At 44.2% G+C, this 17,757-nt stretch overlaps 1 protein-coding gene across 1 annotated transcript in view; it reads right to left on the reverse strand.

The window, feature by feature from the left end:
• Nucleotides 1–1,751: 1,751 nt before the first annotated feature.
• The window catches only part of LOC121269169 (1-phosphatidylinositol 4,5-bisphosphate phosphodiesterase delta-3-like), a 36,114-nt gene continuing 20,108 nt past the window's right edge, over nt 1,752–17,757 (reverse strand). The window contains exons 9-12 of the mRNA XM_041173687.1: nt 11,769–11,947; nt 6,210–6,345; nt 5,510–5,659; nt 1,752–4,570 (exon numbers count right to left, since the gene is read on the reverse strand). Coding sequence (XP_041029621.1) covers nt 4,482–4,570; nt 5,510–5,659; nt 6,210–6,345; nt 11,769–11,947 — 554 coding nt within the window. The 3' untranslated portion in view covers nt 1,752–4,481. The remainder of the gene's footprint in view (nt 4,571–5,509; nt 5,660–6,209; nt 6,346–11,768; nt 11,948–17,757) is intronic.

Here is a 17,757-nt window from a genome sequence, read left to right on the forward strand (position 1 = left end):
ATTAGGTACATTCTGTAAAGGAGGCAAATATTAACGTTTCTTCTGTAGCCCAGAATCAGAAGCTTTCTAATGTGTTTCCAATATATATGTTTAAAACAGAACAAGTGCAGGTTAAGAAACAAATCATCAGTCTGGCAATAGGAACATAAGAGATTGCTAAACTAAAGAAGGTCAATATTCACCTTCTACCATCCTGGTAGTTACATGATATACTATGACTAATTAAGGCAATAAATCTCTTATCGGGTTAGTCTACAACAGAGCCAGACATGAGATAAGGAGAGTGCTATAGGAACAAAGTCACCTGTTCCTCCCAAACATGCTTCACTCACTCACCATATGACATGTCTCAAATAACTCATTTACTGTATCGTAAAATGTTACTTTTGGAAAGAAATCTACCCAATTGGTCTTAGATCCACAACTGCAACTTCACTTTGGAAATTCAAATAAGGCAGTGTCTTTGCTGGCCTCACTTGATGAGCTGCCTCTAATCTGCAGTTCACTTCCTGGGCATTTCATCAAAAACTTAATCTCAAGATAAAGGTAAGGATCTTGAAAATATGAGGAGTTGGGATTCACCAAGATGCAAGAAGCAAAATCATCGAGTGTAAGAACAATTCAGAAGAAAGCAAGACTCAATTAAATCACTGTCAGAAAACAAAAGTTGGTTTTAGCCACACCCAGGTGATTTCTGCGCTCACCTGAGCTTGAGATAATCTGATGTCTTTGCAATATTTTTCATCGGGTCAGACAAACACTTCTCGATAGGAGGTGGGGCACAGAGTTCAACTCGAATGTGCTTAAAACTCATCTTCGACGCTTCCAGGCACACCCCGATCCTGCACTCCACCTCACACCTGCTCAGGTGTGACCCCAACTGTAAGGGGTGCTGGAATAATTTTGTTTTTTAACAAATCTATGTCACTGACTGACATCAAGCAGTTATTGTTCTTGTTAATAATTTATTCTATAAATTACAGTGCTTTACATTCCAGGACTGTCACACAGTCAAGCATATTTATATTAAGCTCAATCTTATTTTAATCAATTTCTTTGTTCTACTCAACTCATTCACTTAATGTTCATCTGTGTTCTCCCTTTTCTTTGTGTTTCTCTTCTGCCTTTCCATTGGATACAATGACACAGCCAGTAACTACCCACTGGTACGTTGACAACTCTTCAAGAATGATCCTCAGTATTTGACCACAGAGGGCATCACAAGCGAACTCTGCCCTGACATCCACACCAATTGCAACACCGTCTGGAACCACCTAATGTAGCCTAGACCAAGACTCCAACCTTCAGGGCCAGATGGCACTTGTACCCATTAGGCCAGTAAGGTAGCTCGGCTCTCTGTAGGATGCTCCAGCTCTCTATCACGACTTTATCTGCACTGTCCTCAGTTGTACATGGGCTCACAACAAATGTACTATAGGGATAGGAGGAGGCCATTCAGCCCTTTTGAGTTTGTTCCACCATTTGGTTAGAGCATGGCTGATCTGTAACCTAATCCCATTTCCTGTGTTGTTTTTGTAACCTCAGATATCCTTGCCTAACTAAAATCTATCAATGTTCTGATGAAAGGTGACTGCCTTAAAACATTAACTCTGTTTCTCCCTCCACAGGTGCTGCCTGACCTGCTGAGTATTTCCAGAATTTTCTGTTTTTATTTCAAAAATCAATAGTTGAATACCGCCCCTCCCGGCCACCTTCCCCCCCTCACCTCCTCCCCACCCTCAACAGCTCTCAGCTCTAAGGAGGAGAGACTCCCAGATTTCTGCTACCCTTTGAGCAAAGCAGTGGTTTCTGACTTCACTCCTAAAAGGCCAAGTTCCAGCTGCTTGTTCTGCAATCCCCAGACAGGGGAATAGTTAGTCTCCAAGATGAATAAATGATTTGATAAGGTACATAAACACATTCTTTAGATAACACTTAATATTCTACATGTAAGTAAACACAAGTCGAGTCTGCGAAACCTGTCCTCATGTTTTCAAAGAATCGTAGAACTCTCTGGTCTAGAAAGGGACTGCACAGCCCATCTTGCCTGATTTAGCTTAAAAAGTACTACCCTAACCTAATCCCAATTTACCTTTTCCACTTTAACCCTTTCCATCCCTGTTTCATTCTGATGAGGTATAATAGTTACTGGTCCCAAGGTACAGACAGGGCAGGCTTTAAGCTGGTATAGTAGGAATCCGCACTCTGCACTATAACCTTATGTATGTGTCAGCTTGGTTTTAGTCTGGGGCCAGTGAGGTGTGGGCTCCATTTGCAGTACAACTCCAAGCTGCTACTGTTGCTGCATTAGGTTTCCTCTCTGGGAACAGGAAGTAAAACACTGCCCTGTGGGAAAAGGAGGCAACTTTGGTGAATCCAAGTATCAGGAGTCTACATCCCAAGGAATGTTCAAAGAAGATAAAATTGTGCTCTCTTTGCAGAATCAGAGACATTGAGGAGATCTAGTTGGAGTTATTTTAGATTCGGAAGTGAACCTGACAAAACTGTTCCCTGAGGCAAACAGTTCAAATCCCATGGGACACCAATTAAAATGAGAAAATTAGGAGCAAAAAGGGGAGTCATAAAAACTTACATATAGAGGGGCAATCTGGTGCATCACAAGGCCGAGTAGGAATTGAGGAGGTGAGAAGGTGGGGTCAAGGGATCTGGTTAGAGGTGGCTGAACAGAGAGAGCCAGCATGGATTTGTAAAGGGTAGATCATGCCTGATGAATCTGATTGAAGAGGCGAATAAAGCAATGGATAGGGAAATGTCTATGGATAGACTTGCAAAAGGCACTTGATAAAGTCCCTGATTAAAGACTGTTTGCTAAAGTTGGAGCACATGAGATTGAAGGCAAAGTATTGAACCTGGTTAGGTAATTGGCTGATTAGCAGGAGACAGAGTAGGGATAATGGGCAGATACTCTAAAGGTAGAGTATGACTAGTGATGTCCTACAAGAATCTGGGTGGGGGCCTCAATTATTCACTATATTTAATAGATGATGGGATACAAAACCACATAACTAAGTTTGCCAATGGCACAAATGGGAGTGGCATTGTGAGCAGTGTAGATGAAAGCATAAAATTCCAAAGAGATATTGATAGATTAAGTGAATGAACAAAACTGTGGCAAATGAATTTTAATACAGGAAAATGTACTTTGGGCCTAAAAAGGATTGAGCAGGGCACTTACTAAATGATGAAAAGCTAGAAACAGTGGAGGTTCAAAGCGACTTGGGCCTTCCATGTACACAGATCATTAAAATACCATGAACAGGTACAGAAAATAATCCAAACAATTAATGGAATGCTAGCCTCGCTAATTCGAGGACTAGAATACAACGGGGTAGAAGATTGGTTCAGCTACACAAATCCCTGGTTAGGCCACACCTGGAGGCACTGGAAGCAGTTGTGGACATCTCATTTTAGGAAGGATATACTGGCTTTTGTAAGAGCGGGGATTAAATTTACCAGAATGATATTTGGATTGCAAAGATTAAACTATGAGCAGGGATTATGCAAAGCAGGGTTAGATTCCTTGGAATTTGGAGGGTTAAGGGGGGAATTTCATTGACGTTTTAAAGATATTAACGGGACTGATAGGGTAGTTACAGAGAAACTATTTCTGCTGGTTGGGGAGCCTAGGACTAGGGGTCAGAGTTTAAAAATGATAGCCAGACCTTTTAGGACTGAAATTTGGAAACACTCCTCAACACACACAGAATGGTAGAAGTTTAGAATTTTGTTCCAAAACTGGCAATTGATGCTAGATCAATCGTTAATTTTAAACCTGAGCTTGGTAGGTTTTTGTTAACCAAAGATATTTAGGGATATGGAGCTCAGGTGGGTATATGGAGTTAGACCACTCTCAGACATGACCACACTGAATGACAGAATAGGCTCGAGGGGCTAAATGGCCTCCTCCTGTTCCTATGTTCCCTCTACATTTCATGCCCTTCCCTCTACTCCACACTCAATGCCATGTCCTCCAACTTCACAGTTCAATGTTTGCTGATTAGCCTATGGTCTTGCCTTCTGCTCTCTCTGTGCTCAACCTTAAAATATACCATCCTAATCCTCCCTAACCCCTTCCTTTGATGTTCAGTGGCATACTAAAGGTGTTATATAACCCTATGTTTCAAGTTCCTGAACAAAGACAAAAATGTTATTGTAGAAAATCAGGGGAGATTTCAAGCTCTGCATCATCAATGTAAAAATAATTCTGTAAAAATACACTACCCAATATTCTAATCTACCAATGTGCACCGAATTTAAAACATGGAGCTCAGTCGTGTTAACCTTTTAAAAAACCGAAACAGTATTACTGGACACAGGGCCCATTGATAGGAAGGCAACAATAACATTTCTATTCCAGTCTCCAGTCTTCAGCTGCACTTCCCCCTGTCTTGCTGTGGTTGGCACTGGTTATAGTTCATGTCACACAGTCAGAACGTGAGTGTGTCCCTGCTCACTCTGCACTATACACTCTTAATCCTGATCTGGACAAAGAGAGTTGCTGGTGAGAGAGGGGCCGCATCCCTGGACAGTAAGTGGATGTGTCGATAGCCTGTGGGTACAAACAGAAACATGAATTAAATGGGCCACACAGTGTGAGGCAGGGGTGTGGGGGTACTGGAGTACAATCTGGGGGTTGGGAAAGGGCTGATGATGTGCCTGTATATCACATTAGCCCACTCTACATGGCCCGTTGTATTGCCACCTCATTAATCTCAGAGGTAACGTCACACAGTATCAGCTGCATGTTAATTATTTGTGACAATGAAGATAAAGCTATTACATTGGGTGCCAAGTGGAATTTGATCAATGTCTAATGGGTAGGGATCCCAAAGTCCCCACAGAAGTCTCTCGGAATGGACAATTGGTCTCCAGGGAGTCACTGGTGACTCAGTGGAAATAGTCTATGTTTGCATGGCTTGCATATATGCAGTACCCCGACTATCATGGTTTGTGTATATACAGTACCCCCGACTGTCGTGGTTTGTGTATATACAGTACCCCAGCTGTCATGGTTTGTGTATATACAGTACCCCAACTGTCGTGGTTTGTGTATATACACTAGAATCTAGGGACAGAGAGAGAGAAAAGTATAAATGGGAGAGAGGGTGAGAGAGGGCGAGCCCTGGGCATGAGAGAGAGAGAAAACACAAACCCGGAGGAGATAGAGAAAAGAGAGAAATGCAAACTATGGATGGAGAGAGAGAGAGAAAAAAAAACAAACTGATGGAGAGAGAAACTCAAACTCTCAAACTAGGGATGGATGGAGAGATCACAACACAAACTGGGGGAGGGAGAGTTCCTGTGCTGTACGCTGTTGTGTTTTGTTCTGGGAGTCAGGCGGCTTCAGTGTTTCTCCCTGAAGTTGCTCTTCACTGGGCAGGAAGGGGATAGTCAAATTGTCGGAGGGGGAGGGGCAGTGTCGGAGGGGGAGGGGCAGTGTCAGGGGGGGAGGGGCAGTGTTGGGCTGCATGGGTAAAATGATGATTACCTTCTTTCACACTAGTGAACGGGAGCGTAAACTGCCCAATGAAGTCATTGCTGCTGGTTGCATCATAATCTTCAACCACAAATCGGATAAGAGCGAGCTCGGGAACACTGATTGTAAACCGGAGCACTTCATTCCACACCGGATTAAATCCTACAATTCAACAAAAATATACAGAAACTGTTAACCTGTCCGATAGAGTTTCAGCAACCAATTGTGCACCAGAATTCTGAAATGTCTGGGAAATTCTTGGAACTCTCTGGAAGATTTACAAGGGAACCCTCCTATTTGTGGTTGAAAATTCAAGTGTGTGCAGCACAGAAATGAGCCCTCCCAGCATATTTTTCCTCCTCTGGATCTAACAATTCATCACAATTCATGGCAAATCCAGGCATGTCATGGCCAACGGCAACAGTCTCTTTCTCCCTCCAGTCATGTTTAATTGAGGCAGTGCTGACCATGGGTTGGACTGGGGTGCAGATGGTCTGCACGGCTCATGCAGATACAATCCTGGAGATAATATTACCGAAACGCATCGTAAACTCCTTGAAGATTTTTCCATAAATCACTGAGTATGGCCCATCAGCTACCCAGGGCTTCAGTATGGAATAGGTAATAGCCACAACAGTATAGAGATCCCCAGACACACCACTGACAGTATAACTGCCATCGGACAGGCATTGCAGACATATCAGTACCTTACCGTTATTCTCAACATGGCTGGTCTTTTGTGTGGCATTATCATCAGGAACACCGTAAACCTCCACACGCACCAGGGGGTCCACAATGGAATTCTTTTTATCCTTATTCACTTTAGGGAGCTGCTGTGCTGTAATAATCTGAAAAAGAGACACCAGTCTGAGAACCACAAGGAGTATTTCACCAGAGATAGGAACTGAGAGAGAGCGAGAGAGCAAAAGACAGACACTCCACTGGAGACAATGAGAGGAGAAACAGATAACGGGCTGAAATTTTCACTCGGTGGGCAAGTGCACGTCTGACCCGCTCGAGCATGAAATGACACGTGTTGATGTCAGCCGAGCATGTCGATGTACGCACGCAGTCGCACAATAGTTCAGTTGGCAGGCCCGCACTGGAGTTGGCAACGCGCCCACCAACAGTTAAAAGGCCTTTTGAGGCCATTAAATAATCAATTAAGGTAAATTTTTTACTGGCCTTCGCATTTTTTGGAAACCTCATCCACGGACGGGATGAGGTTTCCAAAAGCAAATAAAAATTAAATTAAAATATTGCAATTGAATTAATAACATGTCCCTGCTCATATGACAAAGTCACACACATGAGAGGACATGTTTTATTACATTTTTATTTTCTTTATTATTTTTTGTTACAGCTCTTCATCTCCCTGAGGCCTCAGGGAGATTATGCAGCACTCACTCGCACAAAGTTTGTGCTAGACCCGCTGGTCCTCCTCCACCCCAACACAGACAGTACTCAGCACTGCTGCTTGTCTTTCATGCTGAACAGGCCTTAACTGGCTCACCAGCATGAAATCGCAGCACGGTGCCGATTGCGGGTGGCAGCTGACTTCCCAACCGCCCTGCCTGCCCCCACCATGCCCAGCAAAATTGTGCCCAGTGTGTGCCCTGTGGAAAGTGGGGTGGTGGTGGGGGGAGAAGACAGCGTACAACTTCTCCTGCAACAAAAGAAAGCAGAGAAGTGAACTCGTAATGGCTTCTGTGCACAGGAGGAAAAGATGCCATTTGTGGAGGGTGACTGAGACTTGAGAGGGAGTGGGCAATAGGCTAGGGGTGGCTGAGAATGGTTGGTTGTCCAGATGGCGATGAGGAGGTGGCTGGAGAGAGAGGAATGAGTAGAGAATGCTGGGAAAGTCAGAGGACAGAATCTTGTGGAGGTGACAGGGATCTCACATGCTCGCTGCAGTGCTGGCAAGAGACCTGTGTTGCCTCATTTGGGGAATGCCTGCTGAACCATGAGCCAATCAGGCAATGCAGAGGCTAGTGGTGGGCCTTTCCCTGGGATCAGGGCCAAACAGATCTTTTGCCCAACAGCACCATAGGGGAGGTGGTGGCAGCAGCTGCAGGACACCCACTGGAGGCCCAGGATCGAGGAATGACCCAGGCCACAGATAAGTAATATTGGGAGGTGTTTCATGGGGTGGGGATCAGCAACAAGGGTAGGGATGTGTTGTGATATGGCGATACATATACTTTTAAGGATACATATCTTAAACTGCTGTCAATCACTACCACCTCAACAGAGTATGTGATGTAGCAGTCCCGTGACTTGCATTCCTTCTGCAGCAGCAGATGGTAGGAGGAGTCAGACATGTATATTTAGCCTCCCTGTTAATATTTTTTGTTTATACTCTTTTCTTCAAACAAAGAGTCCACATTATTGTTTCATCAAGCCTTGTTGTGTGATTGGTACATTTTGTCAAATAGAAGAATGTAACATGGTGGCAGCATGGTTTTTGAAGATTTGACTGCACCGTATACAAGCATCAACCTTTCCACGTCCAGCAGAAGAACTGGTGTGGAAGTGAAGCAACAATAAGAAACTCCCCCTGTGTAAGTGAGTTTACAGCTCTTTACATCCTCAACATTGACAAAAAGTTCGAGAACAACACCCAACTGGTGGAACCTGGAATCCATCAGAAATTGTCAGCGTATGCCCAGAACCAAGATCGTATGACGTAAAGATATCAAATTGTATGACAGTTTGATGAAACAAATGCCAAATCAGAACATTACCACAACCAGAAACACTGAATCCTATTGCGAATAGGACACAGGCTAAGACCCAACACAAACAAAGCACCCTAACTAGCATTCTGAAACCATACCACAACCTCCAGCGAAGATCATCATAATGAAGTCTGGATGGATAAGCAAACCACCAATACGTTTCAGAGACTTGTAAATTTGTTCTTTATTTATTCATGGGATGTGGGTGTTGCTGGCTAGGCCAGCATTTGTGTTGCCTGTCCCTAATTTCCCGTGGTGAGCTGCCTTCTTGAATCGCTGCAGTCCATGTGGTGTAGGTACACCCACAGTGCTGTTAGGAAGGGAGTTCCAGGGTTTTGACCCAGCGACCGTGAAGGAGCGGTGATATATTTCCAAATCAGGATGGTGGGTGGCTTGGAGGGAACTTCCAGCTTGTGATCTCCCTATGTGTCTGCTGCCCTTGTCCTTCTAGATGGTAGAGGTCGCAGGTTTGGAAGGTGCTACCTAAGGAGCTTTGATGAGTTTCTGCAGTGCATCTTGTAGATGGTACACACTGCTGCTACTGTGCATCAGTGGTGGAGAAAGTGGATGTTGAAGTTAGTGAATGGGATGCAAATCAAGTGGGCTGCTTTGTCTTGGATGGTGTTGAGCTTATTTAGTGTTGTTGGAGCTGCACTCATCCAGGCAAGTTTACAGTATTCCATCAGATTTCTGACTTGTGCCTTGTAGATGGTGGACAGGCTTTGGGGAGTCAGGAGGTGAGTTATTTTCTGCAGAATTTCCAACCTCTGACCTGCTCTTGTAGCCACAGCATTTATATGGCTAGTCCAGTTCAGTTTCTGGTCAACGGTAACCCCCAGGATGTTGATAGTGGGGGATTCAGTGATGGTAATGCCATTGAATGTCAAGGGTCAATGGTTAGATTCTCTCTTGTTGGAGATGGTCACTGACTGGCACTTATGTGGTGTAAATGTTACTTGCCACTTATCAGCCCAAGGCAGAACGCTGTTCAGGTCTTGCAGCATATTGACATGGACTTCTTCTATATCTAAGGAGTCACGAATGGTGCTAACCTCTGACCTGTTCTTGTATTCACAGTATTTATATGGCTAGTCTAATTATGTTTCTGGTCAATGATAATCCGCAGGATGTTTATAGTCGTGGATTCAGCAATGGTAATGCCATTGAATGCCAAGAGGAGATGGGGTTAGGATCTTTGTTGAAGATGATCATTGCCTGATATTTATGCGTAACAAATGTTAATTGATACTTATCAGCCCAAACCTTAATATTGACCAGGCCTGGTTGCAAGTGGGAAGGCCTACTTCATTATCGTAAGAGTTACAAATGGAACTAACCATTGTGCAGTCATCAGCAAACATCCCGACTTCTGACCTTATGATGGAGGGAAGGTCATTGATGAAGTAGCTGATGATGGTTGGCTTTAGGACACTACCCTGAGGGACTCCTGCAGTGATGCCCTGGAACTGAGATGACTGACCTCCAACAACTACAACCATCTTCCTTTGCGCTAGGTGTGACTCCAACCAATTCCACCCTCCTCCTCATTCCCCAATGACTTCAGTTTTGCTAGGATTCCTTGATGCCACACTTGGTCAAATACTGCCTTTATGTCAAGGGCAGTCACTTCACCTCTGGAATTCAGCTCTTTTGTCAACGCTTGGGCTAAAGCTGTAATGAAATCATGAGCGGATTGGCTCTGGAGATCCCAAACTGAGCATCAGTGAGCAGGTTATTTCTGAGTAAGTGCTGTTTGATAGCACTGCTGATGATTGAGAAGAATGATGGGGCAACAATTGGTGGGGTTGGATTTGTCCTGCATTTCATGGGCAGGACATATCTGGGCAATTTTTCACATTGCCGGGTAGATACCAGCATTGTAGCTGTACTGGAACAGCTTGGCTAGAGATGTGGCTAGTTCAATAGCACAAATCTTCAGTGCTACAATTGGGATGTTGTCAGGGCCTTTGCAGTGCCGAGTGTCTTCAACCATTTCTTGATTTCATGGGGAGAGACTCAAATTGGTTGAATTGGCATCTGTGATGCTGGGGACCTCCAGGGGAGGCTGAGATGGATCATCCACTCGGCACTTCTGGCTAAAGATTGTTGTGAATGCTTCAGCCTTGTCTTTTACACTGATGTGCTGGGCTCCCTCATCGCTGAGGACGAGGATATCTTTGGAGCCTCCTCCAGCTGGTGAGAGAGGACATGCGTAGGGTTGGCGATGGAGGAGCCTGGAACATTGGCTATTATGATTCAATGAAAATGATAATGTCAGGTTGTTGTTTGACTAACCTGTGGAATAGCTCTCCCAATTTTAACAGAAGGGCCCAGATATTAATAAGGAGTGCTTTGCAGAGTTGACTTGGCTAGGCATTTCCACTGTTTATGTTGGTGGTGTATCATCCGGCTTTATTCCCATTAGACTTTTTCGTAGCGGTTTGGCCCAACTGAATGGCTTGCAAGGCCATTTTAGAGGGCTTTTAACAGTCAACCACCTGCTGTGCATCTCGAGTCATATGTAGGCCAGGCTGAGTAATGATGGCAAATTTCCTTCCCTAAAGGGTATTAGTGAACCAGATGAGTTTTTACAACAATCTGGTAGTTTCATGGTCACCATTACTGACAGTAGCTTTTTTTTGTTTCAGGTTTATTTAATTAACTGAATTTATATTCCCCAAAAGCCGTGATGGAATTTCAACTTGTGTCTCCAGATTATTTAGGCTTCTGGATGACCAGTTCAGTAACATAACCACTTTGCTCCAGTGCCCAGAGTATGTTACTGTTCCAGGTACCTGATTGAGGGCCAGTATGTCAGCTACAGGCTGACTAGTATCCAAATCCTTGAGTAAGTGTATGGGCCTTTTTAAGAAACTTCCCCTTTAAAGATTAGGGTATGGCCCCTTTAAAAGAGGATTGCAAATGGGATGGGGCGGGGTGGGGGGGTGGGGGTTGGGGGGGGGGGTGGTGGGGACACTTTCTCCAGCCAGACAAGCAGGTTTCAACAAAATGCTGAAAGAGGTTGGGAATTGTAATGTTTTCTAGGAGCATTACTTGTAGGAAAAATACTGTGAGAGGGTAGGGCAGTGTAACGTGCTATACTGGAGTGAAGGGTCCATTGTTCTTACACTAGAACAAAGGGTTCCATTGTTCTGTTATACTAGAATGAAATACTTGAATGAAAGTAGGTTAGTTGTTATGCTGGAGTAAAGAGTATTATTATCCTGGAGTGAAGAGCCATTTGTTGTGTTACACTGGAATGATGGCCCAATTATCGTGTTGTACTGGAGTGAAGCGATCTAATCTCATTATGTGCGGCAGTGAAATGTCCCTTATTTGATGATGGAGTCAAGGGGCAATTAGATCCTTCACTCTGAATAGAAATCAATACTTATTCTTTCTACATAATCCGTCAAGAAGAAATCTCATGTATTCAGTCTGAACTGATTGGAGTTGGATTTTATCCCTGATTTTCACTTGTCCCAAACACACACAGCTCAGGGTTTAAGGAAACTTGTTTGAAATAAGCTTACATTGATGGTCAGCTGCTTCCTGCTGAGACCTGATCCTGGGACAGGCCGTGAAGGGTCAAACTGAAGGGACCTGTCCCTCATGAAACCGGGTTTCAGGATGTATCCTGAGCGGCCATTCTGTCGAAACTTCCCTTTGTTTAGATCCATCTCCATTCCGGGCTTCTGGAAATTCAAGGCCACTGCAAGAAATAAACATATAGTCACTTGGTAGAACAGAATTTAAACATTGCTGAAAAAAAAAAGACATCTTGGTGAAGCTTTTCATCTTGCACTCATCCGGACAGATGCAAGAATGCCAAATTTCAAAGGGAACAGCCATTTCTAGTGCATAAGAAAAGAGTGCTGATTGGCTGGCAAGTCAGCTCTGATTGGTTGAGATGTTGCCATGGAGAACTCACCAGCGACCTATGCTTTTGTTTAATTCAAAAGAGGCGAAATGCCTGGACATATTCCTTTTGCCTGCAAAGGACAGGTCTCTGGATATGAATATATGTAGTTTCTAGCAAGCGTAAGTAAGCTACATTGTGCGCCTGACTGATAATGTTAATTTGGGTGTTTTAGTATAATTGTTAGCACACTTGGGATCATTCAGTAAGTGCTGTCCAATCATGGAATTGCATCTAACATTAGACATTCTGTTTTGAGTTTGGCCAGCACAGGTTGGTTGAGGACGGTTAGTACTCTGCTAATGTGAACAGCTGAAGGAACGTGCTGTTTAATACGATCTGCGAGTCATTGGCATGTATGACCTACCACACAAATGAGTGACATTGTATATGAACTTCGGTGCAGATGTGATACCAGGCATATAGACCTGAAGAATTCCTTCACACTGTACTAGAATTAGTAAAGCTCCTATTTCACTGCAGCAGAACTGATCACCACAAATACAGGTTTTCTTTGAATGAAGCACTGAGAGTAATACCCCAATTACAGCTCCCGTGGTGCAACCAGTTATCATGTAGTAATTAAACAGAAGTATGGGCTCGGGAAATGCTGGGGTCATGAGTTCAGCCTCACCAAATGCAGCTAATGCTAGGGAAAAATGAGAGGCATGACTGTGGATAAAATAAGGCCTAGGAGTGAACCTGCAGGAGGTCAAGGGGGTGAGAGGGATCGAGCCACAGGGGTGTGGAGCCGTGGGAGAGCAGGAGGAGCCACAGGGAAAGCAGGGGAAGTGGGGGTGGGGGTGTTGGGGAGGAGCGGGGATGGGCAGGGGCCACAGGAGAGCATAATCTAGAGCTGTAGTTCAAATTCAACAAAAAAAAATCTGAGGGACATCAGAGGTCAGCGTGTAAGTAATTCGCTGGCGAGTAGTGCCGTTTCATTTTTACTCTTTAAGCTAGGAAGTTGTGTAAAATTCATAGCTAAGGATTTGTAACTGACTATTACTCCTGAAATGAATAAAATAGATAAACTAATAAATCTATAAAAAAATATTAATTGAGCAATAATTTTTAATAATTAAGAGAATAATCAAGGGTGAATAACAAGAGACGAAATCAATCACAAATGACATCACAGCACAAGGAGAGATGGTGAGGTAAAATTTACAGGTAAACATTTAAGTCAACTGACCTATAAATTCAACTAGATTGAGAATTTAGCTTAAACTAAAAATAAGTTGAACTGAATCAGAGAATCTGGGGGTAAAGGAGCAGGAGCATTGGGGCAATACAAAACAACAGCCCCAGGGAGAAAACTGATTGGTGAGTAACTGGCGAGCTTTTTTTTTAAGTTTTAAGGTTATTTATTTGACTTAGTTAATAATCTAATAAATAGAATCACAGAGCAGAAGAGGCCCTTCGGCCCATCAAGTCTGCACCGACACGTGAGAAACACCTGACCTACCTACCTAATCCCATTTACCAGCACTCGGTCCATAGCCTTGAATGTTATGATGTGCCAAGTGCTCATCCAGGTACTTTTTAAAGGATGTGAGGCAACCCTCCACCACCCGCCCAGGCAGCGCATTCCAGACCATCACCACCCTCTGGGTAAAAAAGTTTTTCCTCACATCCCCCCCTAAACCTCCTGGTCCTCACCTTGAACTTATGCCCCCTTGTGACTGACCCTTCAACTAAGGGGAACAGCTGCTCCCTATTCACCCAGGCCATGCCCCTCATAATCTTGTACACCTCGATCAGGTCGCCCCTCAGTCTTCTCTGCTCCAACAAAAGCAACCCAAGTCTATCCAACCTCTCTTCATAACTTAAATGTTTCATCCCAGGCAACATCCTGGTGAATCTCCTCTGCACCCCCTCCAGTGCAATCACATCCTTCCTATAATGTGGTGACCAGAACTGCACTCAGTACTCCAGCTGTGGCCTCACCAAGGTTCTATACAACTCCAACATGACCTCCCTATTTTTGTAATCTATGCCTCGATTGATAAAGGTAAGTGTCCCATATGCCTTTTTCACCACCCCACTAAAATGCCCCTCTGCCTTCAGAGATCTATGGACACACATGCCAAGGTCCTTTTGTTTCTCAGAACTTCCTAGTGTCATGCCGTTCATTGAAAACTTCCTTGTCAAATTACTCCTTCCGAAGTGTATCAGCTCACGCTTTTCAGGGTTAAATTCCATCTGCCACTTATCTGCCCATTCGACCATCCCATCTATATCTTCCTGTAGCCCAAGACACTTAGTCCTGTGGGATGCACATCCTGCTCCATGCAGGAACTCCAGGATGTTTCTCTTGTATTGGACAACCACATATGCAGGTGGTGGAATCAGCTGAAGGAGCTCTAGCCCCAGCTTTCAAAGCTTGAGCAGCAGCTGGTTTCACTGTAGTGCATCTGTGAGGCTGAGTGCTATGTAGATAGCACAGTTTTAGAGGTGATCATCCCATAGCTTTAGCCTGTATAGGCAGAGAGAGACTGGGTGACTTCCATGGGGTCAAGGAAGACCAGGTAGACAATGCAGGAGTCCCTGGCATGCATCTCACTCTCCAGCCAGTATTTCATTCTCAAGACTGATGAAAGTGCTGATTCCTCTGCCGAGTGCAGTCAGAGCCAACTCCATGGCACCACAACTGGCTCAACTGTACAGGTGGCAGGAGGAAGATTGGAAATTGATAGTGATAGGGAATTCTATAGGTTAGGGAAATAGTCAGGAGTTTCTGTGGCCGCAGATGTGATTCCAAGGTGGCATGTTACCTCCCTGGTACCAGGGTCAAGGATATCACTGAGCGGCTACAGAATACTCTGAGGCGGGGAGGGTGATCAGCCAGAGATCGCGGCCCACATCAGTATCAATGACATAGGGAGAAAGGGGGATGAAGTCCTGCAGGTACGTACATTCATACAAATTTGGAGCAGGAGTAGGCCACTCAGCCCCTCGAGCCTGCTCCGCCATTCAATAATATCATGGCTAATCTGAATATAACCTTAACCCCACATTCTTGCCTCACCCCTGTGTTAATCAAGGATCTATCTAGCTCTGCCTTAAAAATATTCAAAGACTCTGCTTCCGCCACCTTTTCAGGAAATGAGCTCCAAAGACTCTCAACCCTCTGAGAGAAAAGAAATTCTCCTCATCTCTCTCTTAAATGAGCAACCCCTTATTTTTAAACAAGACCCCTAGTTCTAGATTCTCCCACAAGAGGAAACATCCTCCCCACATCCCCCCTGTCAACTCCCCTCAGAATCTTAAAGGCTTCAATTAAGTCGCCTCTTACACCTCTAAATTCCAGTAGATACAAGCCCAACCTGTTCAGCCTTCCCTCATAAGACAACCTGCCCATTCCTGGTATTAGTCTAGTAAACCTTCTCTGAACTGCTTCTTACACATTTAGATCTTTCTTTAAATAAGAAGATCAGTATGTTACAAAATACTCCAGATGTGGTGTCACCCATGCCTTGTATAACTGAAGCATAATCTTCCTGCTTTTGTATTCAATTCACCTCACAATAAATGATAACATTCAATTAGCTTTCCTAATTACTTGCTGTACCTGCGTACTAGCCTTTTATGATTCATGCACTAGGACACCCAGAACCCTCTGAATCTCAGAGCAATAAATGTTAGGGAGTTAGGAAGGAGATGAGAAGGCAAGACCCTAAAGGTAGTAATCTCCAGATTATCCCTGGTGCCATGTGCTGGTGAGTATAGAATAGGAGGATAAAGCAGATGAATGTGTGGCTGGAGAGATGGTGCAGGGGAAGGGTTTGGATTCCTGGGATATTGGGACCAGTTGTGCGAGAGGTGAGAACCTATACAGGCTGTACAGATTGCACCTCAACAAAACCGGGACCAATGTCCTTGCGAGGAGGTTTAAAACAAGCTTGACAGGTGGATGGGAACCAGGGTGTAACATCAGAAAGGAGAAACAAGGTGCGCAAGGGATTGGGAAAAGCAGATAGTATCAGAACAAGAAATAATAAGGTATTAGGTGGGGTCAAATTGAGAAGGAATGTAACAGGAGGCTGCTCAGTAAGATAAGAGCCCATGGTGTTAGAGGCAAGGTACTAGCATGGATAGAAGATTGGCTGTCTGGCAGGAGGCAGAGAGTGGGGATAAGGGGGTCCTTCTCAGGATGGTGGCCGGTAACTAGTGGAGTTCCGCAGGGGTCAGTGTTGGGACCACAACTTTTCACTTTATACATTAATGATCTAGATGAAGGAACTGAGGACATCCTGGCTAAGTTTGCAGATGATACAAAGATAGGTGGAGGGACAGGTAGTATTGAGGAGGCTGCAGAAGGATTTAGACAGGTTAGGAGAATGGGCAAAGTGGCAGATGGAATACAACGTGGGGAAATGTGAGGTCATGCACTTTGGTAGGAAGAATAGAGGTATAGACTATTTTCTAAATGGGGAGAGAATTCAGAAATTTGGAGTGCAAAGGGACTTGGGAGTCCTAGTCCAGGATTCTCTTAAGGTTAACTTGCAGGTTGAGTCGGTAGTTAGGAAGGCAAACGCAATGTTGGCATTTATTTCGAGCGGACTAGAATATAAAAAGAGATGTGCTGCTGAGGCTTTATAAGGCTCTGGTCAGACCACATTTAGAATATTGTGAGCAATTTTGGGCCCTGTATCTCAGGAAGGATGTTCTGACCCTGGAGAGGGTCCAGAGGAGGTTCACAAGAATGATCCCAGGAATGAAAGGCTTAACATATGAGGAACGTTTGAGGACTCTGGGTCTATACTCGATGGAGTTTAGAAGGACGAGGGGGGATCTGATTGAACCTTACAGAATACTGAAACGCCTGGATAGAGTGGACGTGGGGAAGATGTTTCCATTAGTAGGAGAGACTAGGACCCGAGGGCACAGCCTCAGAGTAACGGGAAGACCTTTTAGAACAGGGATGAGGAGAAACTTCTTTAGCCAGAGAGTGGTGAATCTATGGAATCCATTGCCCCAGAAGGCTGTGGAGGCTAGTGGAGAGTAGGATGAAGCAGAAAATGTGGGTGTATGACAGATGTCAGGTTGATAATACAAGTTTGAATGTTATATATTCAGCCTGGTTCTAAGGGAAAGTGAATAAGGAAATGAAAGAAGCAAAGAGAGAGAGAGTATGAGAAGAGACTGGTAGCTAACAAAGGGTCTTCTATAGGCATATAAATAGTAAAAGGGTAGTAAGGGGAGGGGTGGAGCCAGTTAGAGGCCAAAATGGGGGCATAGTTGAGTTATTAAATGAACACACTGTATCTGTCTTATCAGGGAAGAAGATGCTACCAAACCCATATTGAAAGAGGAAGTGGTTGAGACACTTGATGGGATAAAACATTGGTAAAGATAGTTTTTGAAATAATAACCTGGGGAAAAATTGAGAGTCACTTGGGGAAGTGTGGATTAATTAAATGTGGATTAATTAAGGAATGCCAGCATGGATTTGTTAAAGGCAAACCAGGTCCAACTAATTTGATAAGAGCAAAATACTGCAGATGCTGGAAATCTGAAACAAAAACAGAACATGCTAGAAAAGTTCAGCAGGTCCAGCAACACCTGTGGAGAGAGAAACAGAGTTAACGTTTCGAGTCCAT

This window comes from Carcharodon carcharias, chromosome 23 (genome assembly GCF_017639515.1).
Source record: "Carcharodon carcharias isolate sCarCar2 chromosome 23, sCarCar2.pri, whole genome shotgun sequence".
In the NCBI taxonomy this organism is placed as follows: Eukaryota; Metazoa; Chordata; class Chondrichthyes; order Lamniformes; family Lamnidae; genus Carcharodon; species Carcharodon carcharias.